The sequence below is a fragment of the Gossypium raimondii genome, chromosome 7 (genome assembly GCF_025698545.1).
Source record: "Gossypium raimondii isolate GPD5lz chromosome 7, ASM2569854v1, whole genome shotgun sequence".
NCBI lineage: Eukaryota > Viridiplantae > Streptophyta > Magnoliopsida > Malvales > Malvaceae > Gossypium > Gossypium raimondii.
In genome coordinates, this window is record NC_068571.1 from 51,863,366 (window position 1) to 51,882,067 (window position 18,702).

The window sequence follows — 18,702 nt, forward strand, 5'->3', positions numbered from 1 at the left end:
ATTTATTAACAATTATATACAATTTATTCTTATAGAGGTTTTTAGAATCGGATTGGTGGTTAAATAAGTCAAATCATTAATTTTTTATTCGATTGATTTAAAGTAAATAAATTATTAAAAAATTTAAAACTAATAATTATTTAAAAAATATAAATTTTTTTTACCTGCTAGTTCAATCAATTTTTTAATATGGTTCAATTGATCCATACTGGTTTGTAAGTAAACTGATTTTTACCTCCCACTGGACCAATACCTTGACCGATTTCCGATCCAACTGGTTCGGTTCAAACAACATTGTTGTTAACCTATTTTCCGTTGTTATGTAAATAGAAAGGTTTAACGCATAAATTGGTTCTTGAATTTGATTTTTTTTCTAACGTGGTACTTGTGTTATTTTTTGGTCTGATATAGTACATATATTTGACAAAAGTTATACATTATGGTACCCGGAGATAACGATGTTAACTTTTTAGTGTTTAATTCGGGTTTTAGATTTGATGAAATTCATTTTTAGCTAATAATATTAGCAATTAACTTACATCAAATTAACCCAAATTATATCACATCCATCGATTGTATTTGACAAATTAAACATAAAATTAAACAAATTCACAATTGACACTAAAATTATTATATTTACAAAATCATGAAAAATTAAAATATAATAATATTAACAATTAACTTTCATCAAATCAATAAACACGAATTAAATACTAAAATTTATTATAATTACCTTTGGGTACTAAAATATATAAAATTTATTAAATATAAATATCAGATTAGATAAAAAAACTGACATAAGTACCACATTAAAAAGAAATGTCGAACTTGGGTACTAACTTATATATTAAGCCAAATAAAAATCTTAATGAATTAATTAAGGTCAACGGAGAAAAATCAACTCAAATCTCAATCTTATGATTTTCCAACATATAATAATCATAATTTAAGAAATAATAATAATCGTAAAACATAAGTTAATTAAGTTTAATAAATTTAATGTTATTACGTGGATGTACGGTCAACTAGGGCAAAGTTGTGGTTTTCATTTTGTAATACTTTTGGATCTGAAGAAAGAAAAGGTTAATTAATTACTCTAGGTCAAAATCTATTTGTTAGTCCCTCTATTTTAGTAAAATTTTGAGATTTAGTATTTATATTTGAAAAATTCAAAATTAAATCCTTCTATACTTTTTTATTAAATGTTTTCCATCAATTTTGTCAGTTTGGTATGGTTATTAATATCTCACTAAATTTCAAAGGTTTAATTTTGGTTTTAGTCCTTCTAAAATTCTAAAATTTAGGGCTTAATTGCATTCGGTTGGAATGTAAATTTATTATTTTAATAATAGTTTATAAAATTTTCACGCGATCCTAACTATATGACTTATTAATAAATAAAAAGAAGCAACTATTGATATTATCAATTTGGGCCTACTAATAACACCATAAAATAAAAGTACAAGAATCAAATTATACTAAATTAATGGGATTAAATATCTAAATTTCAACATAACAAAGTGAGTTAAACCATAATTGAACCAAATCTAAAAATTTCTAAGTTGAAATATATACGAAGAGTTTGAACCATTGGACTAAGATTTTAAATAAACAAAATAAGAGGATTTAATCTTCAATTTTTCAACTAAAGGGATTAAATCACAAAATTTTTGAAGTATAGGGACTAAAGACATATTTTATCCGTTACTATATAAAATATTAATTTTAAGTTTGTTTTCATATCTTGAATACACATCATCATCATCAATCAAAACATTTCACATTTCACCAACGACAGCAACAAAAACAAACAAAAATAGGCTAAAAACAACAATAACAGTAATATTATCATCACTAATATTAGCCTAGCAGCTTACTTTTTTATTTATTTATTTTTTGAAAATTTCTCGAATCTGCGAAAAATCTATTTTATTATTATTATTACTATTATAAAATATTTTTTTCTCTTCCCAGCTCGATATTATCTTCCATTTTTGCGAAGATTTACTTACCGTGATTGAAGTATTATCATAAAATTTTTGACGAATTTTGAGAGATTTTTCCGGTAAGTTGTTAACGGAGAAAGAGAGAGTTGGCGGAGCCGGAATACGGTGTTTTGAGTTTTCATTTCATTGCTCTGTTTTTTTTTTTAGAAGATGATGTATTTGAAGCAGCCGAGTTCAATTATATGCAAAGGTGGATCAATGTTTAGGCAAGAATAAGGTGTCTTGTGTCATTTGAAGCTAAAAAAATAGAAATTAAGAAACGTATTTCTGCTTTAGTGCATGGTTTTTTGTTGAATTCCCTGAGCCTGAGGCTCGGGGGGAAGATCTGAAAGCTGGAAATTTGAAATACGGAGGAAAAAAGAAAAGAAAAGGAAGCTTATCATGGAATCTTCCGTAGCAGAATATTATAATAATGTTAACAATAATGGAAGCTCGTCTTCGCAATCTCAAACTTCTACCTGTATGCAGAAATTCAGACTCTACGAAACTCAATCGGTAATTTTTTTCTTTGATTTATATGTCTTTTCATTTTTATTAAATTTGTTTTTGGTTCGCTTTGATCCCTTTTTATGATCTGTTTAATTTTATTTGTTAATAACTTGATATTTAATTTTAGTTAAAATAGCATTGATTTAAGTTTGAAACGTTAAATCAAGTGGTTGAATTTTATTTTTGATTAATTTGCATTGTTAATGTTTTGTGTCTCAGAATTTTTATATGATTGGAAGGAATAAGAATAGAATTTATTGGAGAGTATTAAAGATTGATCGGCTTGATCCTTTTGAGCTAAATATTCGTGAAGATTCTACCACGTATACAGAGTTTGAATGCTCTGAGTTGTTGAGGCGAATACATGAAGGAAATAAATCCACCGGTGGATTGAAATTTGTTACTGCTTGTTATGGCATTGTTGGTATGGATGTTGAAATTTGTAATCTGACTTTAGGGACTGTTAATGTTATGCAAATTATTATCCAATACTTTTTTTTGGGTAATGTTTTAGGGTTTATTAAATTCCTGGGGCCTTACTATATGCTGCTTATTACAAAACGAAGACGGATTGGAGCAATTTTCGGACACAATGTATATGCAATTTCGAAAAGTGAGATGATTCCCCTCCCAAATTCATCTGTTAACCCAAGCATTGCGGACTTTAGGAAAGAGAACAGGTCTTCTTCTATTCTGTTAAAGAACTTTGTCTACTGCTAGAGAGTCATTGTTTTGCAGAAAGATGTTCTATTCTATTATGTTCTGTTGTGTGAAAAGTAGAAAATTGTCTGTATGTGATAGAGTCTCGTTTGTGTTTGTTTTTAACCCAAGTGCTTTTATTCTGCTATGCATTTTACAGATATGGTTTGTAATTTGATATTTGTTGTTTCATTTTTGTTTAGGTACAAGAAGCTCCTAAGCTCAGTGGATCTTACAAAGGACTTCTTCTTCAGCTATTCATACAATGTCATGTGTAGTCTTCAAAAGAACTTGTATAATAATGAACCAGGTGAGGTTCTTTATGAGACCATGTTTGTTTGGAATGAGTTCCTGACCCGAGGAATCCGCAATCACCTCAAGAATACTCTATGGACAGTTGCCTTGGTGTATGGCTTCTTTAAGCAGGTTAAGGATGGATACTTGGCTAATTTTTTTATTCATTTTTGCTGTGCTCAATGGATGGATGGTTATAATTTCTTTCTAAGCTTAATAGTTTGACATTAGGGTCTGTGAATGTAGGCATCCTTTTCTGTATCTGGAAGGAGTTTCAAACTTATGCTCATTGCAAGACGATCCCGTCACTATGCAGGTACCAGGTAAGAAAGTTGTCCAACATTGGCGGTAAAAAGCTTAGTTTATTGTTCTTGAACTTCCTGTGAAATGGAATCAAGCTTACGTTAAGGGCTTAAACTCTTTGTCATCATGTGCATCTGATTTTGCGTTTAGGTATTTGAAACGAGGAGTAAATGAAAAAGGCAGTGTAGCTAATGATGTTGAGACAGAGCAAATTGTCTTTGAGGATGTATCTGACGGGTTTCCCACACAAATAACTTCCATAGTCCAGAACCGAGGCTCAATCCCACTCTTTTGGTCTCAAGAAACCTCGCGATTGAATCTAAAACCAGATATCATACGTATGTGCTTGTAATGTATGAGAGTACTCTAGGTGTTGCTGCAACCGTTTTTTTATGTTCAGAAAAAAGGAAAGCCTTATCCTTTTTCATTTTTTCCAGTGTCTAAGAAGGACCAAAGTTATGAAGCAACCAGACTTCATTTTGAAAATCTTGTCGAGAGATATGGCAACCCTATAATTATTTTGAATTTGATTAAGGTAAGAAGATTATTCTGCTTATGCTTTCATCATTCTCTTTATAATTATTCGATCTTTTTATTACTTATGAACCTGCTATATCCCATAAAGATATTACATGTGGTAGAAAATTTTCATATAGTACCATTTCTATGGGGTCAAAGAGGGTAGCGGACTTGGGGAGTTTATATATGTAGCTTAAGTATATGACTTATTTGATAATCGGATTCTGAGCACAATTGCTTTTGTGTGATGAGCAGACGCAAGAGAAGAAGCCTCGAGAATCAATTCTCCGTCAAGAGTTTGCAAATGCTATTGATTTTATTAATAAAGATTTGTCAGAAGAGAACCGTTTGAGATTCCTTCACTGGGATCTACACAAACATTCTCGGAGGTATACTTTCTAAGCTTGTTATTTTTTCTCCTAACTGACACTTGTTTTCCTTTCTCCCCATTCTATCCTTCCTCTTTGCTAGAGTTTGATTCCTAACCAACAGAAAAACTCCATTTTTTCCCTTCCAGCAAATCGACAAATGTTTTGCTACTTTTGGGTAAAGTGGCCAATTATGCATTAACGCTAACAGGTTTCTTTTATTGTCGGGTGACATCAGCCTTGAGACCTGAGGAGTGTATGACATGGCCTTCTTCTGAGTAAGTTTATCATATTTCATTAACTTTAAGTTTCATGTGTGAAATGTTTGCAAAGATGTTTGCAGTTAGCTTTTCTAGAGTGAGCCCCCTTTCTCCCTCAGTTCTCTTTTGTAACCCTTTCATAAATTAGGTTTTCAAATTTGCAGTGTGCTAGATTCTTGCATTAGATAAATACTTTACTTTTTATTTAATTATGGTGGGATACTGGGAATTTATAATGCCATAAAAAATATTGAACAATGATCATTTCTGCTGTGCTATCTACTATGAGTTGAAAATGGCATTTTGGTTCTGAAATTTTGGTGCAGGAATATTGATGATGGTGACATGTTGCCCCTGAAATATTCCAATGATACTGAGGATATTTACAGATCAGAGAGAAATTATTCTGGAGAAAATAATGTTGCTAATGGAAATCATTCTGTCAAGCCTCCCACATTCCAAAGAGGTGTGCTTAGGACCAATTGTATAGATTGCTTGGATCGTACGAATGTTGCACAGTATGCATATGGATTGGCTGCTCTTGGAAGCCAGCTTCATGCTTTAGGGATTAAAGATTCCCCAAAAATAGACCTCGATGATCCTTTGGCAGATGAATTAATGAGTCTCTATGAGAGAATGGGCGACACACTTGCGCATCAATATGGTGGCTCTGCAGCTCACAATAAGGTAATCCAACTTTTCTGATCTTACTTGTAACCATATTTGATTTGCAAAGCTTGAATAGAATTTGCTTCTCTAAATTCTCTCTCTTTTAGTTGTTGTTTTTTTCCTTGAAGCTGCCAATGCCAAATATATGGTTAATATTAAGTAGCAGTGAATTTGGAAATTTATGTTATTTATGTCTACAGTTGGGTTTTTCTCTAAAGTTTGGTCAAAAACCATATTGTTGACAAATTTTGATAGAAATATGTTGTCCCTTTTTGAAAAGGTTAATGCTCCCGATCTTTTGGAAAGTTAATCTATCTTAAATGCATTCTATGCTTCATGATTTTTCTCTTTTTGATTTGAGAGTGAGAATTTTGCTTGTCAGTAGTCATTATCTGAGTTAACATAATTTAAACAAGAAATAAAAAGAATCAAATAACCTTTTTGTGTATTTTTATGTGATTGTAATATTTGTAGTTTGAGAAGCAATGGTCAATGGATTAGAAGGGCAACACAGTAACTGAATTGTTACTTAAGACACACATTCTTATACTAGTGTTGTGTTGCCTGTCAAAATTTAGTCCTAAATGCAATCTGCAGCTGTTAACTTTCTGTTCCTTCATATCTTTTATATCTATGCAGATATTTTCTCAGAGAAGGGGTCAATGGAGAGCAGCGACCCAGTCCCAAGAATTTTTTAGGACTCTTCAACGTTATTATAGCAATGCATACATAGATGCGGAGAAACAAAATGCAATTAATATGTAGGTTTCAGTCTTTTATTTGTATTACTCTTTAGGGTGAAAATTGATGGCTGCCTCTCTACCAGTTTGAAGTATATATAAATTTGGTCTTTTGGGGGGTAATAAAAGGCTGGCCTTATCTCCTTAGGAGTTAGTTTTACCTTTCTTTTGTAAGCTTCTTGATTTCATTTATTAAATATTGTTGATTCTTTTTAATATTTCTCTATGCAGATTCCTCGGGCATTTCCAGCCTCAGCCTGGTAAACCTGCACTTTGGGAGTTGGGTTCCTACCAGCATTATAGGGGAAGAAATGGGGAAACAATAATGGACGAAGATGGAAGGTAGCTTTTTCTTGATCAAATCTTATCAGAATTGATTTGTTAGACGTACTGTTGTGTTTAATTGGTTTTACATGGCTACTAATCTATGTCATTGAAGTTTTAATTTATCAAAACAATAGTCTTGGTAGCACTGGGATGGGTTGATGCTGCTGCGTCCACTGTATGCAATCTGTCACTTGTGTTTTCAATTCAAAAAATAAGTCTGTGACTGGTGTTCACAGTTGACTTTCACTCTCTTATTATGACATAATGGGATAATAGGTTGTAACTTGTATGTGGATATGATGCTTTTCATTAGCATTTTATTTTCGTCCGCTGGCTTTTGATTTAATTGTTAGTCATCTGATTATTTTGCTTACAATTTTATCTTGTCGATTGAGAGGAAAATCTCACAGCTGCTTGTCTCTTTACTTTGTAACGCTTGATTTTCAGGTCACTTTTCAAAAGATCCTTTTCTGATGGAAACATTCTTTGGCAAAGTGAGTCACCTGTGATGGCCAAAAACGGCAAGCAAGAGAAATCATTGAATTCAACTTTGCCTGGCCTTTCAGAGTCATCACCTGAGATATCAACTTGTGAAAGTGATATAACATATTCAAGGTTCTTTGCTTTCCATTCTCATTATTGCTTGTCCTAAGCTAGGGCTATCGTGTTGGCCAATGAGATGGAATTTGCATCTTCATTTGCATGGATCATATAATGTCTATAATCTACATGTTTGGCCAAACCATTGTTTTGTATCAACGGTATCATATTTAATTTTTGTTTATACATTGCTTCGTGAATCAGCCGTTGGAATCACATGTTTCATAGTTTACCAAATTAATGGATTTTGCGCAGCATATTATAGTAGTCTCATTAAGTCTTATAATTGATAAGGCTATTTTCCATTTTTTTGTGTAGGTATACTCCCTCAATGCCTCGAAGACAGCTCTTCGGGGACATGCAAAGAGACCGCTGTCTTGAAACCGGTCAAATTTTCTTCTTTGAACGTGGGGATGGCTTCAATTACTCTAACTTTGTCGACCTGGACTGTATTTCATCGTCCGGAAATTCTTGCGAGGATGAACCATTTGATAGGTACTTCCTTTTCTGTAGTTCATGGATGTTTTTAAAGCTCAAACTTTAAACTGCATGACACATAATATAATATATTTTTAATTTCTATTGTTTGTATACATTTTATATACATGGTACCTCTGTAAGAAATGCTTGTTGCCTGTACTGTCGTTTAAACTTTAAAGGAGCCGCTAACCCAAAAATGGATGTTATTTATGTTATTCTTTAGAATGGATTCAATCAAACTTTTTCTTCCCAATACCTCAGCATAGTAGTTATTATCAAAACGAGTTACAATGTAATAGTCCATAATTAGCATGCATGCAATTTTAGGCTCAGTCTTCTCGATTTCTTATAATTACTATAAAATAAAATCTTGGAATAAATGCTGCGTACGAATTGTGTGAGCAAAATATGGTTCAGTCATTTTCTTGAATATCTGCAGGTCATTAGTTCTTACAAGCTCTTCGATCGCTGGTCTTTCATTGGAGAATGTTGTTAACGGTGTAATCGGGGAAGCAACTCCATCCAGTAGCGAATGTGGATCGAGTATGAAGGTCTGTATTCATACTGTTGGTAGAAAGTTCTCGATTTCTGTTTACTATTTGTAACATAGATGATTACTAACTAGAAATCACTCGATGGTCAAAAATAAACGAAAAACACGTCAAGACATTGAATTTTATTGGAAAATAGTTTACTCCAGATATGTAACTCTTTGAAAACTAGAAAGTCGAGCTCTGAGTTTATTTTATGCAAAATATAAATAGCTAACCCTTTGTTACATATCATGCAGGGAAGGCAGCAAACCGGAACTGAGCTATCTTTTGGTAATTCACAACAGTCCAACGTTCTCGAGGAATTCTCAGATAGTTTTGTGCAGTGGGTGAACTCCGGAGAGATGCTTTGCTATTAAACTTTTGGTCTCATTCTCCTCAAGTCAGTCGTCAACGACCCCACGGATTCAAGCTGCGGCACCGTTACAAACTATCCAAGGAAACCAATAACAAAAACCGAGAAGCGGAAGCAGTTCTACCGGTACTCTCTTTTATGTAAAGATTATCCCGAACGAGTAAATAGTCAACAGTTTAAAAAAGAAAAAAAAAATTCTTTTCGGAGTTCATTTAGTTATTTGTAATTCCTTTGGTTAAAAATGAACGTAATAGGGCATCAGTGTTTGTAAATATATATATTTTTATGAACCATCTGTGTTTGGAATGAGCTCCAACTTTCTAGGATTTCATGTCATTGATTATTTATTGGTTTCAAGTTTTATCCATAGGCAGACATGAAACTGACATTGTAAGTTAAATGAAACTAATTTATTTGGATGAAAGATCATTTATAAGACCAATATTTGCTTTTTGCCTTTAGGCTTCAGTCAAAGTTATAGAGACTCAATTTGGGTTATTTTAGGTCATTACGACTTGCTTGTTCAAGTTGTTTCGGCTTGGAAGTTGAATTGGTTATTTTCAATTTTTTTATGATAAAATTGGAACCGATTGGATTTTTGACAGGTATAAAAACAATTAATATATTTGACAGTTCTCGGAAAGAAAATAGGAAAATATTTGATGCACTGTCGGTACATAAGTTTCATGTATCATCAGTAAATAATAACATCACTCTAGAATAACGGAGTTAGGGGTGAGATACTTTTTAGTGACAACTTTGGCTTGCTAGTTCGATGTAGTATTGTGAGCTGAAAAAGGTATTACGAGTGGTATCATGTTTCATATATTTATATATATATATATATGAACAACATATTTTTATCACACACATATGCACATACTATATTTAAATAAAACTGCTCAAATAAAGTTTGTTATTTACTTTCTTGAACTCAAATTTAAATAAATTTTATAGATAAACAACCTTTAATCTCCGGATCAAATATGAGAATCCATTGTGAGGGGGTTTTAGCACTCAAAAACATCTTACTATATATATAAGCAGACAGTCCAGTGATTCAATTTTTATGACTACTTTTTTATTTTGTCCATTTGTCTGCTCATAATAAATAATTATACTAATAATAATATGAAGACAAAAAGAAAATGAGGACGAGCAAAACAAATAGGACAAGCAAAAGTCTCATAACTTTCAGTCTTTCAACTCTATTTGCTAAAAACAAACAAGAATTCGGAAGTGACTGAAAAAGGGGCGTTCCGAGAATCGAACTCGGGACCTCTCGCACCCAAAGCGAGAATCATACCACTAGACCAAACGCCCACTTTGAATAATTTGTAATTATAAAATTTAAGACCATATCATAGTTTGAGAGCTACCAGCTGATACCCAACTATTTTTTTTATTTGGCAAGACAATTTAATAATTTTAAAATGTTTTGGTAAAAACAAAATTACAAAGGCACCCTGTTTTAGCCAGATTCACAAGTCTAGTTAATATTTAAGATGAACTGTCTTCATTTAATTTATTGATAATACATACAATTATACATAACATCAATGTATCAACTATAAATTTATTATATATGTAGTTGGAAAATCCGAATCCAACTATTATCATAATCTAAGACCAAAAACAAAGATATGGTAGTAAGTATGCCAGCGTCATTAAAACATAGGTAGATACCTTCAAAAATGGTCCTAATCCTATATGAATGAGGAAAATTCGGGTGATATGCGCTAACGGAATACTACGAGCAGCAGTTTTTTTCAGCCTGGGTTAATCAAATAAGACGAAGACGGCAGTAGGGATGCACGGTTTATATTGTTTACTACAAAGTGAAGAGCTGTGGATCAAGGAGTTGGAAGAGGGGAGATAATGGGAGAGGATATGAGAGAGAGGGAGAAAGAGGCTCCAAGCTTTGGGTCTCATATACCCTTAGCTTCAGTCTTGAGGTGTCACATGAGTTTTCATAGGAAGGTCAGAGATAAGTGGTTAAATAATCTGTCATTATAGATCTAAGTAAGGTGGCGATAAAAGGTACTTTTGGTTAGGGATATAGTGGTTGGAGCTAATAAGTGAGGCCTATTGAGTGCTGAGTTGAAAGATATCTTCGAAGGACTTGTTTGGATTACTTGTAAGTTCATTATCGATCCCAACGACTAAGATGTAATAAACATAAGCTTTGAACCTTAAAACTTATATCTTAAACTTGCAATGTCTTCCTTACATGATGGTTTATGTTATTCCAAGGTTGCTGTTCTTATTTTGACCTTCTGGTAGCCTGTTATTTTGGAATTCTTTGTTTTCAAATTTTCAATCTTGGAGAAACAAATCTTTCCAGTCAAAAACCCTGTTTTCATGGGGTTTTCCTGCTCAAATTTCTGTAGGAAAACAGTGCCACATATGATGTATATTATATATACACATGCATACACACATCATTAAACGTTTTTAGGTACAAACATGGATTGGTTCAGCTGATAGAGTACTTACAAGTACTTTGATAAACACCAACAATTTCATTTAACAAATGATGATCACTTTTAAAAGAAGGTTGGTTTTATTTTCATTAATGGGGATTAAATTAAATATTTAATTTGAATATAAAGGACCTGATGCCGCCAAAGCTTGGTTGAACAAGAAAATAGACTTTGCTTAACGTTGAAAAGTTTTCAATTGAATTGGAGACTTTAAGGTGGTAGGATAGGAAAATTCTTTTAGCCTTCTAGAAGAGTATGAATGATGTATGTCTGTTTGAACAGTTTGGTTCGTATCCATCTCCTATATATATGATAGTTTTGGATAATGTCTCCTTCCCCTCTACATCTTATTACACTTCAAACATCTGTTTTGAGTTGGAAGAAATGGCTGAGCGTTTCGATGAGACCCTCACTCCCCACAGGAACGAGATTTTGCCCTTTCTTTTAAGGTAATTTGAATTACATCTTTCAAACCCAAAAGATTGCTCTTAAAATTCGCATTAAAAGTTGTAATGCCTTTGGTTTTTATTGTAGGATTGAGGGCAAAGGAAAAGGAATACTGCAACACCATCAAATTGCCCTCCTCATTGAAGATTATAGAAAGAAGCTTGCTGATGGGGCATTTTATGAAATTTTGAGGGCTATTCAGGTAATAATAATAATAATAAGGTCAAATTCTGCTTTTGGTCTCTCAAGTTTCAAATATGCTCAAATTTGGTATTTACCCTCTAACTGTATAAAATTATTAGTTAGTAATAGTAATAGTAAAATTGTACTTTGTTCCCGAAAAATAATAAGTTTTTATTTACTCCTCAAAATTGTAAAGATATTAGCTAATACAATGGTAAAATTGCATTTTAAATCATATTAAAAATATAACTTAAATCCGCCCTAAAAATTTTACTCAATATTAAAGGCAACGTAAGAATTTTTTTTTTTTTGGAGATGCGAAATTGAATTAGAAATTCTTGTAAGAGTCTAAGTACAATTTTACCTTGTATTAGCTTATTATAACTTTAAATTTTTAAAAGAACTCAATCATAATGTTATCATTTTAGGGAGCCAAACTACAATTTTACCACTGTAATAGCTTATAACTTTACAATTAGAAGGACTAGATCATAATTTATCATTTTGGGAGAGCAAAAATGCAATTTTATCATGTATTAACTTCTAAATTTACAAATTTTAAAAGGACAAAAGCACAATTTTTTTTCATTTTTAAGGGGCAGAGTCAGTGCGTCCCCCTTGGCAAAATTAAAGCATAAGGACTAAATCCTAAATTTTAGTATGGTAAAGGGACCAAAACCGTAATTTTCATTTTGTTGATTTTGGTCATATTTGTGTTGTAGGAAGCAATAGTGTTACCTCCATGGGTTGCATTAGCTATTAGGCCAAGGCCTGGGGTTTGGCAATACAGTAAAGTGAATGTCCACACTTTTGTTGTTGAGGACCTCACTGTTTCTAAATATCTTCATTTCAAAGAACAGCTTGTTGATGGAAGGTAACTTGTTTTATTTTAATCTTGCTTTCTTTACCGTTAATCTTTGTCTTAATTTCTTTTTCTTTGCAGTGCAAATGGTAACTTTGTTTTGGAATTGGATTTTGAGCCCTTCAATGCCTCTTTCCCTCGCCCGACTCTTTCCAACTCAATCGGTAACGGCGCCGAGTTCCTCAACCGTCACTTTTCAGCAACATTGTTCCATGACGACAACGAGAACATGCACCCTTTGCTCGAATTCCTCAAACTCCATTGCCTACCGAGACACCGAATGCCGAATCTGAACATGATGATGTTGAATGATAAAATCCAAAACTTGAATGCACTCCGACATGCTTTGAGAAAGGCCGAGGAGTATCTTGACACGTTGCCTTCCGAGACACTATATGCCGAATTCGAACATGAGTTTCGGGAAATCGGTTTGGAGCCAGGTTGGGGTGATACAGCCGAGCATGTGCTTGAGATGATCCGAATCCTTTCGGACCTTCTCGAGGCACCTAACGCTTACAACCTAGAGAAGTTCCTTGGGAGAGTGCCTATGGTATTCAATGTTGTCATACTTTCCCCACATGGATACTTTGCTCAAGACAATGTTTTGGGGTACCCCGACACAGGTGGCCAAGTCGTTTACATCTTGGATCAAGTTCGAGCCTTGGAGAACGAGATGATCCAGCGTATCAAACAACAAGGACTTGACATTACACCTCGTATCCTAATCGTACGTGTTATTGATTACTAGTGTTGTTTATGAACTTTTTTAACCATGCTTTGTTTTATCAGATCACTAGGCTTCTCCCAGATGCTGTCGGAACAACGTGCAGTGAACGAGTTGAGAAAGTACACGGAACAGAGTATTCGGATATTCTTCGAGTACCCTTTAGAACAGAAAACGGAATCGTACGTCAATGGATCTCTAGATTCGAAGTTTGGCCCTACTTAGAAACCTACACTGAGGTGAACCATATACGTAACGTTGATTTCACTTTGTCTCCTTCGGATATTTTTCTTACATGTCATTACATTATGTTTGTTTTAAGGATGTTGCTAATGAAATCACGAAAGAGATGCGATGCAAACCTGATTTAATCATCGGAAACTATAGTGACGGCAACATCGTTGCCTCATTGCTGGCGCATAAGTTGGGAGTTACACAGGTTCGTGATAAACGATCTTTTGTCGGCTCATCTTCGGTCGTATTTCAGATTGATTGACTCATTTTTCTAATCTCCTATATAGTGTACGATCGCCCACGCTTTGGAGAAGACGAAGTATCCGAATTCGGATTTATACTGGAAGGAGCTTGAGGATAAATACCATTTCTCTTGCCAATTTACAGCTGATCTCATTGCAATGAACCATACTGATTTCATCATCACAAGTACTTTCCAAGAAATTGCAGGAAGGTATACATACATACATACATACATACATACATACATACATACATGTATATATATGATGTATTTATGTACGTATATATATATACGATGTGCTTCGTAAGTACACGATTTGATATGTTTTTCAATATATGTGTATGATTTCAGCAAGGACAGTGTTGGACAATATGAGAGTCACGCGGCTTTCACTCTTCCTGGTCTTTACCGTGTCGTACACGGCATCAATGTTTTCGATCCCAAATTCAATATCGTCTCCCCCGGGGCTGACATGAGCACATTCTTCCCTTACACCGACGAGAAACGGCGGTTGAAACATTTCCATCCTGAAATCGAAGACCTTCTTTATGGCAAAGTCGAGAATGAAGAATACATGTAAGTGTTCGTCATATCTTAGCAAAAACCCTAATTCAAAAATGACTTTACTTACATATCTAGCTATCATTTTTCCAACAGATGTGTGCTAAACGATCGTAATAAACCGGTCCTGTTCACGATGGCAAGGCTGGACCGTGTCAAGAACTTAACTGGCCTTGTTGAGTGGTATGGGAAGAACCCGAAGTTACGCGAGCTGGTTAACCTTGTCGTTGTAGCCGGCGACCGGAGAAAAGAATCAAAGGATTTGGAAGAGAAAGCTGAAATGAAGAAGATGTTTGAACTCATAGAAAAATACAAATTAAACGGTCAATTTCGATGGATATCGTCCCAAATGAACCGTATTCGGAATGGTGAACTTTACCGTTACGTTTGCGACACAAAAGGAGCCTTCGTACAACCAGCATTATACGAAGCCTTTGGATTGACAGTCATTGAGGCAATGACTTGTGGTTTGCCTACATTCGCCACCTGCAACGGCGGACCTGCCGAGATTATCGTCCATGGGAAATCCGGGTTCAACATTGATCCATACCAGGGCGACAAAGCCGCCAAGATCATCGTCAGTTTCTTCGAGAAATGTAAGAAAGACCCGTCTCATTGGAATGAAATCTCCGATGGTGGATTGAAACGTATCCAAGAGAAGTAAGCTCTTTTTTGTTGTTACTTGTTACCTACGTTAACTATATAGTCTTTGTGGTAATTCTTTTTCCTTCTTTTTTTTTTATTTACATTTTTTAAAATTTAGATACACATGGAAGATTTACTCCGAGAGATTATTGACCCTGACCGGAGTTTATCGCTTTTGGAAGCACCTTTCCAAGCTTGACCGCCACAAGAGCCGTCGTTATCTGGAGATGTTTTACGCACTAGAGTACCGGAAGCTGGTATTTCTCACGTCCATTTCCTTTTTTTTTTTTTTTCAAGAGTCAAATTCTAGTTTAAGTCCTTCTACTATACTCAATTTCAAAATTTAATCCTTATACTTTTAATTTCACATAATTTAATATTATTATTTAGTCTTAAATCACTAACACTTGGAAAAGATTTTGTTAGTAAGCTGATGTGGCTTTTTCTAAAGAGAATATTTAAATTTGAAAATAGATTTTTATGCCATTTAAAAGGCTAAAATTATGGTTATAAAAATACTTATTTATTAAAAAAATTTAGCCGACTGAAGGAATTCTTTTAATAGTTTTAGTGATTTCAACAAGATATAATATTAATAGGGTAAACTACGTTAATAGTAGTGGGCATTTTCTTTTCAATCACTCAATTATGAAAAGTTATAAAATAGTCACTAAATTATTTAATTTTATCTTTTTAAGTCACCCAACTACCTTGGATTTTGGGGAGTGGTAAAAAAGACAAAATTAAATAGTTGGATGATCATTTTATAACTTTTATGGTTGAATGGCCAAAAAGAAAAAATCCTAATTGTGTGACCTTTATTGTAGTTTACCCAGATTAATAATAGGAGAAGAATCAAATTATGTCAAATAAAATTGACTTGGAATTAAAAAATTCAAAATCTGAATTTTTTATATAATTTAAGAGTTGAAATTATGGTTTTAAAATACTTATTGTCTATTAATTTGTCATTAGAGAAATCACATTAGCTGACTAACAAAATTTCTTCTTGATGTTAGTGATTTGGACTAAATCATAACAACAATAATAATGGTAGGATCAAATTGTGCTAATTTAAATTATATAAAAACTAAATCTCCAAATTAAATATAGTATAAGGACGAAAATTATAATTTGTCATTTTATATGGTTTCTATATGAAAAGCTATTGTTAATGGGTGTTTTTGTAATTTATTTCAGGTTGAATCAGTTCCTCTAACAGGTGAGGAGTGAAATATTAAATGAGAAGTCATTGTCTGAGAATAATAATAAAATATTGCTGTTTTCTGGAATTTCCATTTGGCTTTTAATATTATTTAAATACACATAGCAATTCCTTTGCCTCCAATCAAATAATTTTTATCTATGATTTTATATTCTATATTAAAAATGTATAATTTTATAGATCATTTGTGAATTAATGATGTCATATTTTATAAAATAATGTAACCATAATATTAATGTAATTTTATGGGTAAACTCCCTAGTTGATCATTTAACTTTTACAACGCTTTCATTTTGGTCACTCAAAATGAAATCCTTGCAATTTCATCACTCAACTCTAAGGGGTGCTTTTATTTTAGTCACTCAACCGTTAAATCTCTAACGCAGTTGATTGCACACGTCATATCATGTTTACACTTTCATTTTGGTCATTAAAAAAACTTTTTTAAGTACTGGTTGGGGGTAAAAAAACATTTATGATTAAAGTGAAAAAGTGGTAGAAACTAGAATAATGCTTTAAAAAATTACCAAATTGTACTTGTTTATACCCTTGCTAAAAGTTCAATTTTTTTAACATTAAAATCAATTAAATAAATTATTGAAAGTATTTTATCCCTTGATAATGTTGATCAATCTGCTACTATAATATTGAAATTAATTAATTTAATCTTCTTTTAAATTTTAAAATTTTACTTTATGTTACCAAATTAAAATCAACTAAAATAACTCATATTTAATAATTGTCTATGAAAGGTATTTAGACTAATTTTCTAAGCCCGGGCTCGGCTCAGCCCAAAAAATGAGCTTACTTTTTTTCCTAAGCCTGACCCAATTTAAGAAAGTTAAATCCAAGTCCGCCCATATATAATTTTTTAGATTAATTTTTATTTAAAAATATATCTTTTAAAAGCCATAATACAATAAATGTGCTAAAAAAAAGGCTAAAATAAAAAGTTTTCTAACACATTAAAAAATATTTATATTAAAAATACCATAAATAAAATAAATGCTTTATTATATTAAAAACAAATAAATATAATAAATGTTTTATTGTATTAAATATAATTTTATATTTTATATTTTGGGTTGGGTTATTTAGTTGGGTAAGTTTTTTTTTAATTATGGGTAATGAGTTTAATTGTTATTGGGTTAGTGATTTAATATAAATATATATAACTATTATTTAACATATATAATTAATATAATTATTTTTTATTACATAATATATTCAATTCGGGCTTGGGCCAAGAAATATTGCCCAAGGCCCATAGAAAGCAGATCTTAATTTTTACCCAAATCTATTTTTTGAATCTCATATTTTTTTTTCTAAACTTTCTCATTTTTCAAATGGACCTTCAAGTTTGAACAAGTGACCCGACTCATGAGCAGATCTAACAATAAGATAATATAATATATATTTTATTTCATAAACTTTTTTCTCCAAAATTACAATGTACTTTACCACTTACCCAGCACTTATACAATAAAATTGTGACTTATAAAATTAAAATAGTACGATGTAGCAAATAGTAACTTTTAAAGTTGTTACTAATAGATAGAGTAATTGAATCCACATGGGAGGGTAATTTAATATGTTGATGGTTCACATTTTTGGGACATTAATTTGATACCATGTGTTGTTCACATGCCATTGCTCATTGACCGCCGAAATTGTTACATTCACCACATAAATATTGTTCCCATATGATATCATCTGACATCGACTTACATGACTAAGGTATAAACTTTAAAGTCTTTCATTAATTGACACCTATATAAGTTTAATAATAATAAAACAAAATTTCCTACATTGAATTTTAGTTTACCTAACATCCTTATTACGGTAACAATTAAGAGTATGTAGAGTATTTAAATATGTTTTTTTTAATTAAAAGTTGAAGAAGAGTTGAATCTCGTGTGTTGGTCTGATAGTCAGGGTTTTATCGTCTCAGGTGTAATTTGGGTTCGAGTCATACTAGTTACGTTGTTGTTAAAACTTTGCCCTTTTCTTGTAATTCATTAAGAAAATTGAAGAAGAATTACGAATAGAAATAAAATAAATTATATGAACAAAGACAGAATGTGATGGTCTGAAGATTAAAAATTTTTTAGTTTAAAAGTTAAAAAAATTATATTAAAACCACTTAAATTGAATTTAAGAGAGGTCAAAAATAAAATATTTTATTAAAAAAACTAAAAAATCAAATTGAATTATTAATATTTGAGAGTAATTAAATTGGAATTGTTAAAAAAGAAGGGCAAACTACATTAGTAGTCACTTAACTCTTTTTTCTTTTTGGTCACACAATTGTGAAAAATTACAAAATGATCATCCAATTATTAGTAAATTTCATTTTTGGTCACCCAACTATGAAAAATTACAAAATAATAACTCAACTGCTCAATTATGTCCATTTTGTCACTCAACTCTATTA

General features: G+C 32.3%; 2 protein-coding genes and 1 non-coding gene across 3 annotated transcripts; 2 read left to right on the forward strand and 1 right to left on the reverse strand.

Annotated features, from left to right (window-relative positions):
- The first annotated feature begins 1,879 nt into the window (after positions 1-1,879).
- LOC105797807 (phosphoinositide phosphatase SAC3) lies at positions 1,880-9,102 on the forward strand. Its single transcript, XM_012627744.2, has 16 exons — positions 1,880-2,501; positions 2,715-2,919; positions 3,010-3,175; positions 3,398-3,620; positions 3,735-3,811; positions 3,942-4,129; positions 4,229-4,326; positions 4,566-4,699; positions 4,828-4,956; positions 5,265-5,625; positions 6,247-6,368; positions 6,579-6,689; positions 7,122-7,289; positions 7,593-7,769; positions 8,194-8,305; positions 8,545-9,102. The coding sequence occupies exons 1-16, from the start codon at positions 2,388-2,390 to the stop codon at positions 8,662-8,664; spliced, it is 2,505 nt and encodes an 834-aa protein (XP_012483198.1). The 5' UTR covers positions 1,880-2,387; the 3' UTR covers positions 8,665-9,102.
- An 809-nt stretch (positions 9,103-9,911) lies between these two features.
- Positions 9,912-9,983, reverse strand: TRNAP-UGG (transfer RNA proline (anticodon UGG)). Its single transcript has one exon. It is a non-coding gene; the product is annotated as a tRNA-Pro (tRNA).
- Positions 9,984-11,494: 1,511 nt separating this feature from the next.
- On the forward strand, positions 11,495-16,516 carry LOC105797719 (sucrose synthase). Its single transcript, XM_012627669.2, has 11 exons — positions 11,495-11,592; positions 11,678-11,792; positions 12,496-12,647; positions 12,717-13,362; positions 13,425-13,598; positions 13,682-13,798; positions 13,881-14,047; positions 14,189-14,413; positions 14,495-15,058; positions 15,162-15,300; positions 16,244-16,516. The coding sequence occupies exons 1-11, from the start codon at positions 11,528-11,530 to the stop codon at positions 16,274-16,276; spliced, it is 2,397 nt and encodes a 798-aa protein (XP_012483123.2). The 5' UTR covers positions 11,495-11,527; the 3' UTR covers positions 16,277-16,516.
- The last annotated feature ends 2,186 nt before the right edge of the window (positions 16,517-18,702 follow it).

Excerpts from the sequence above, each read along its gene's own strand:
- LOC105797807 (XM_012627744.2), top strand. The coding sequence starts at position 2,388 with ATGGAATCTTCCGTAGCAGAATATTATAATAATGTTAACAATAATGGA. Across the intron at positions 4,130-4,228 it reads TCTAAAACCAGATATCATAC|TGTCTAAGAAGGACCAAAGT; the intron begins GTATGTGCTTGT and ends CATTTTTTCCAG. Across the intron at positions 6,369-6,578 it reads AAACAAAATGCAATTAATAT|ATTCCTCGGGCATTTCCAGC; the intron begins GTAGGTTTCAGT and ends TTCTCTATGCAG.
- LOC105797719 (XM_012627669.2), top strand. The coding sequence starts at position 11,528 with ATGGCTGAGCGTTTCGATGAGACCCTCACTCCCCACAGGAACGAGATT. Across the intron at positions 13,599-13,681 it reads ACTTAGAAACCTACACTGAG|GATGTTGCTAATGAAATCAC; the intron begins GTGAACCATATA and ends GTTTGTTTTAAG. Across the intron at positions 14,414-14,494 it reads GTCGAGAATGAAGAATACAT|ATGTGTGCTAAACGATCGTA; the intron begins GTAAGTGTTCGT and ends TTTTTCCAACAG.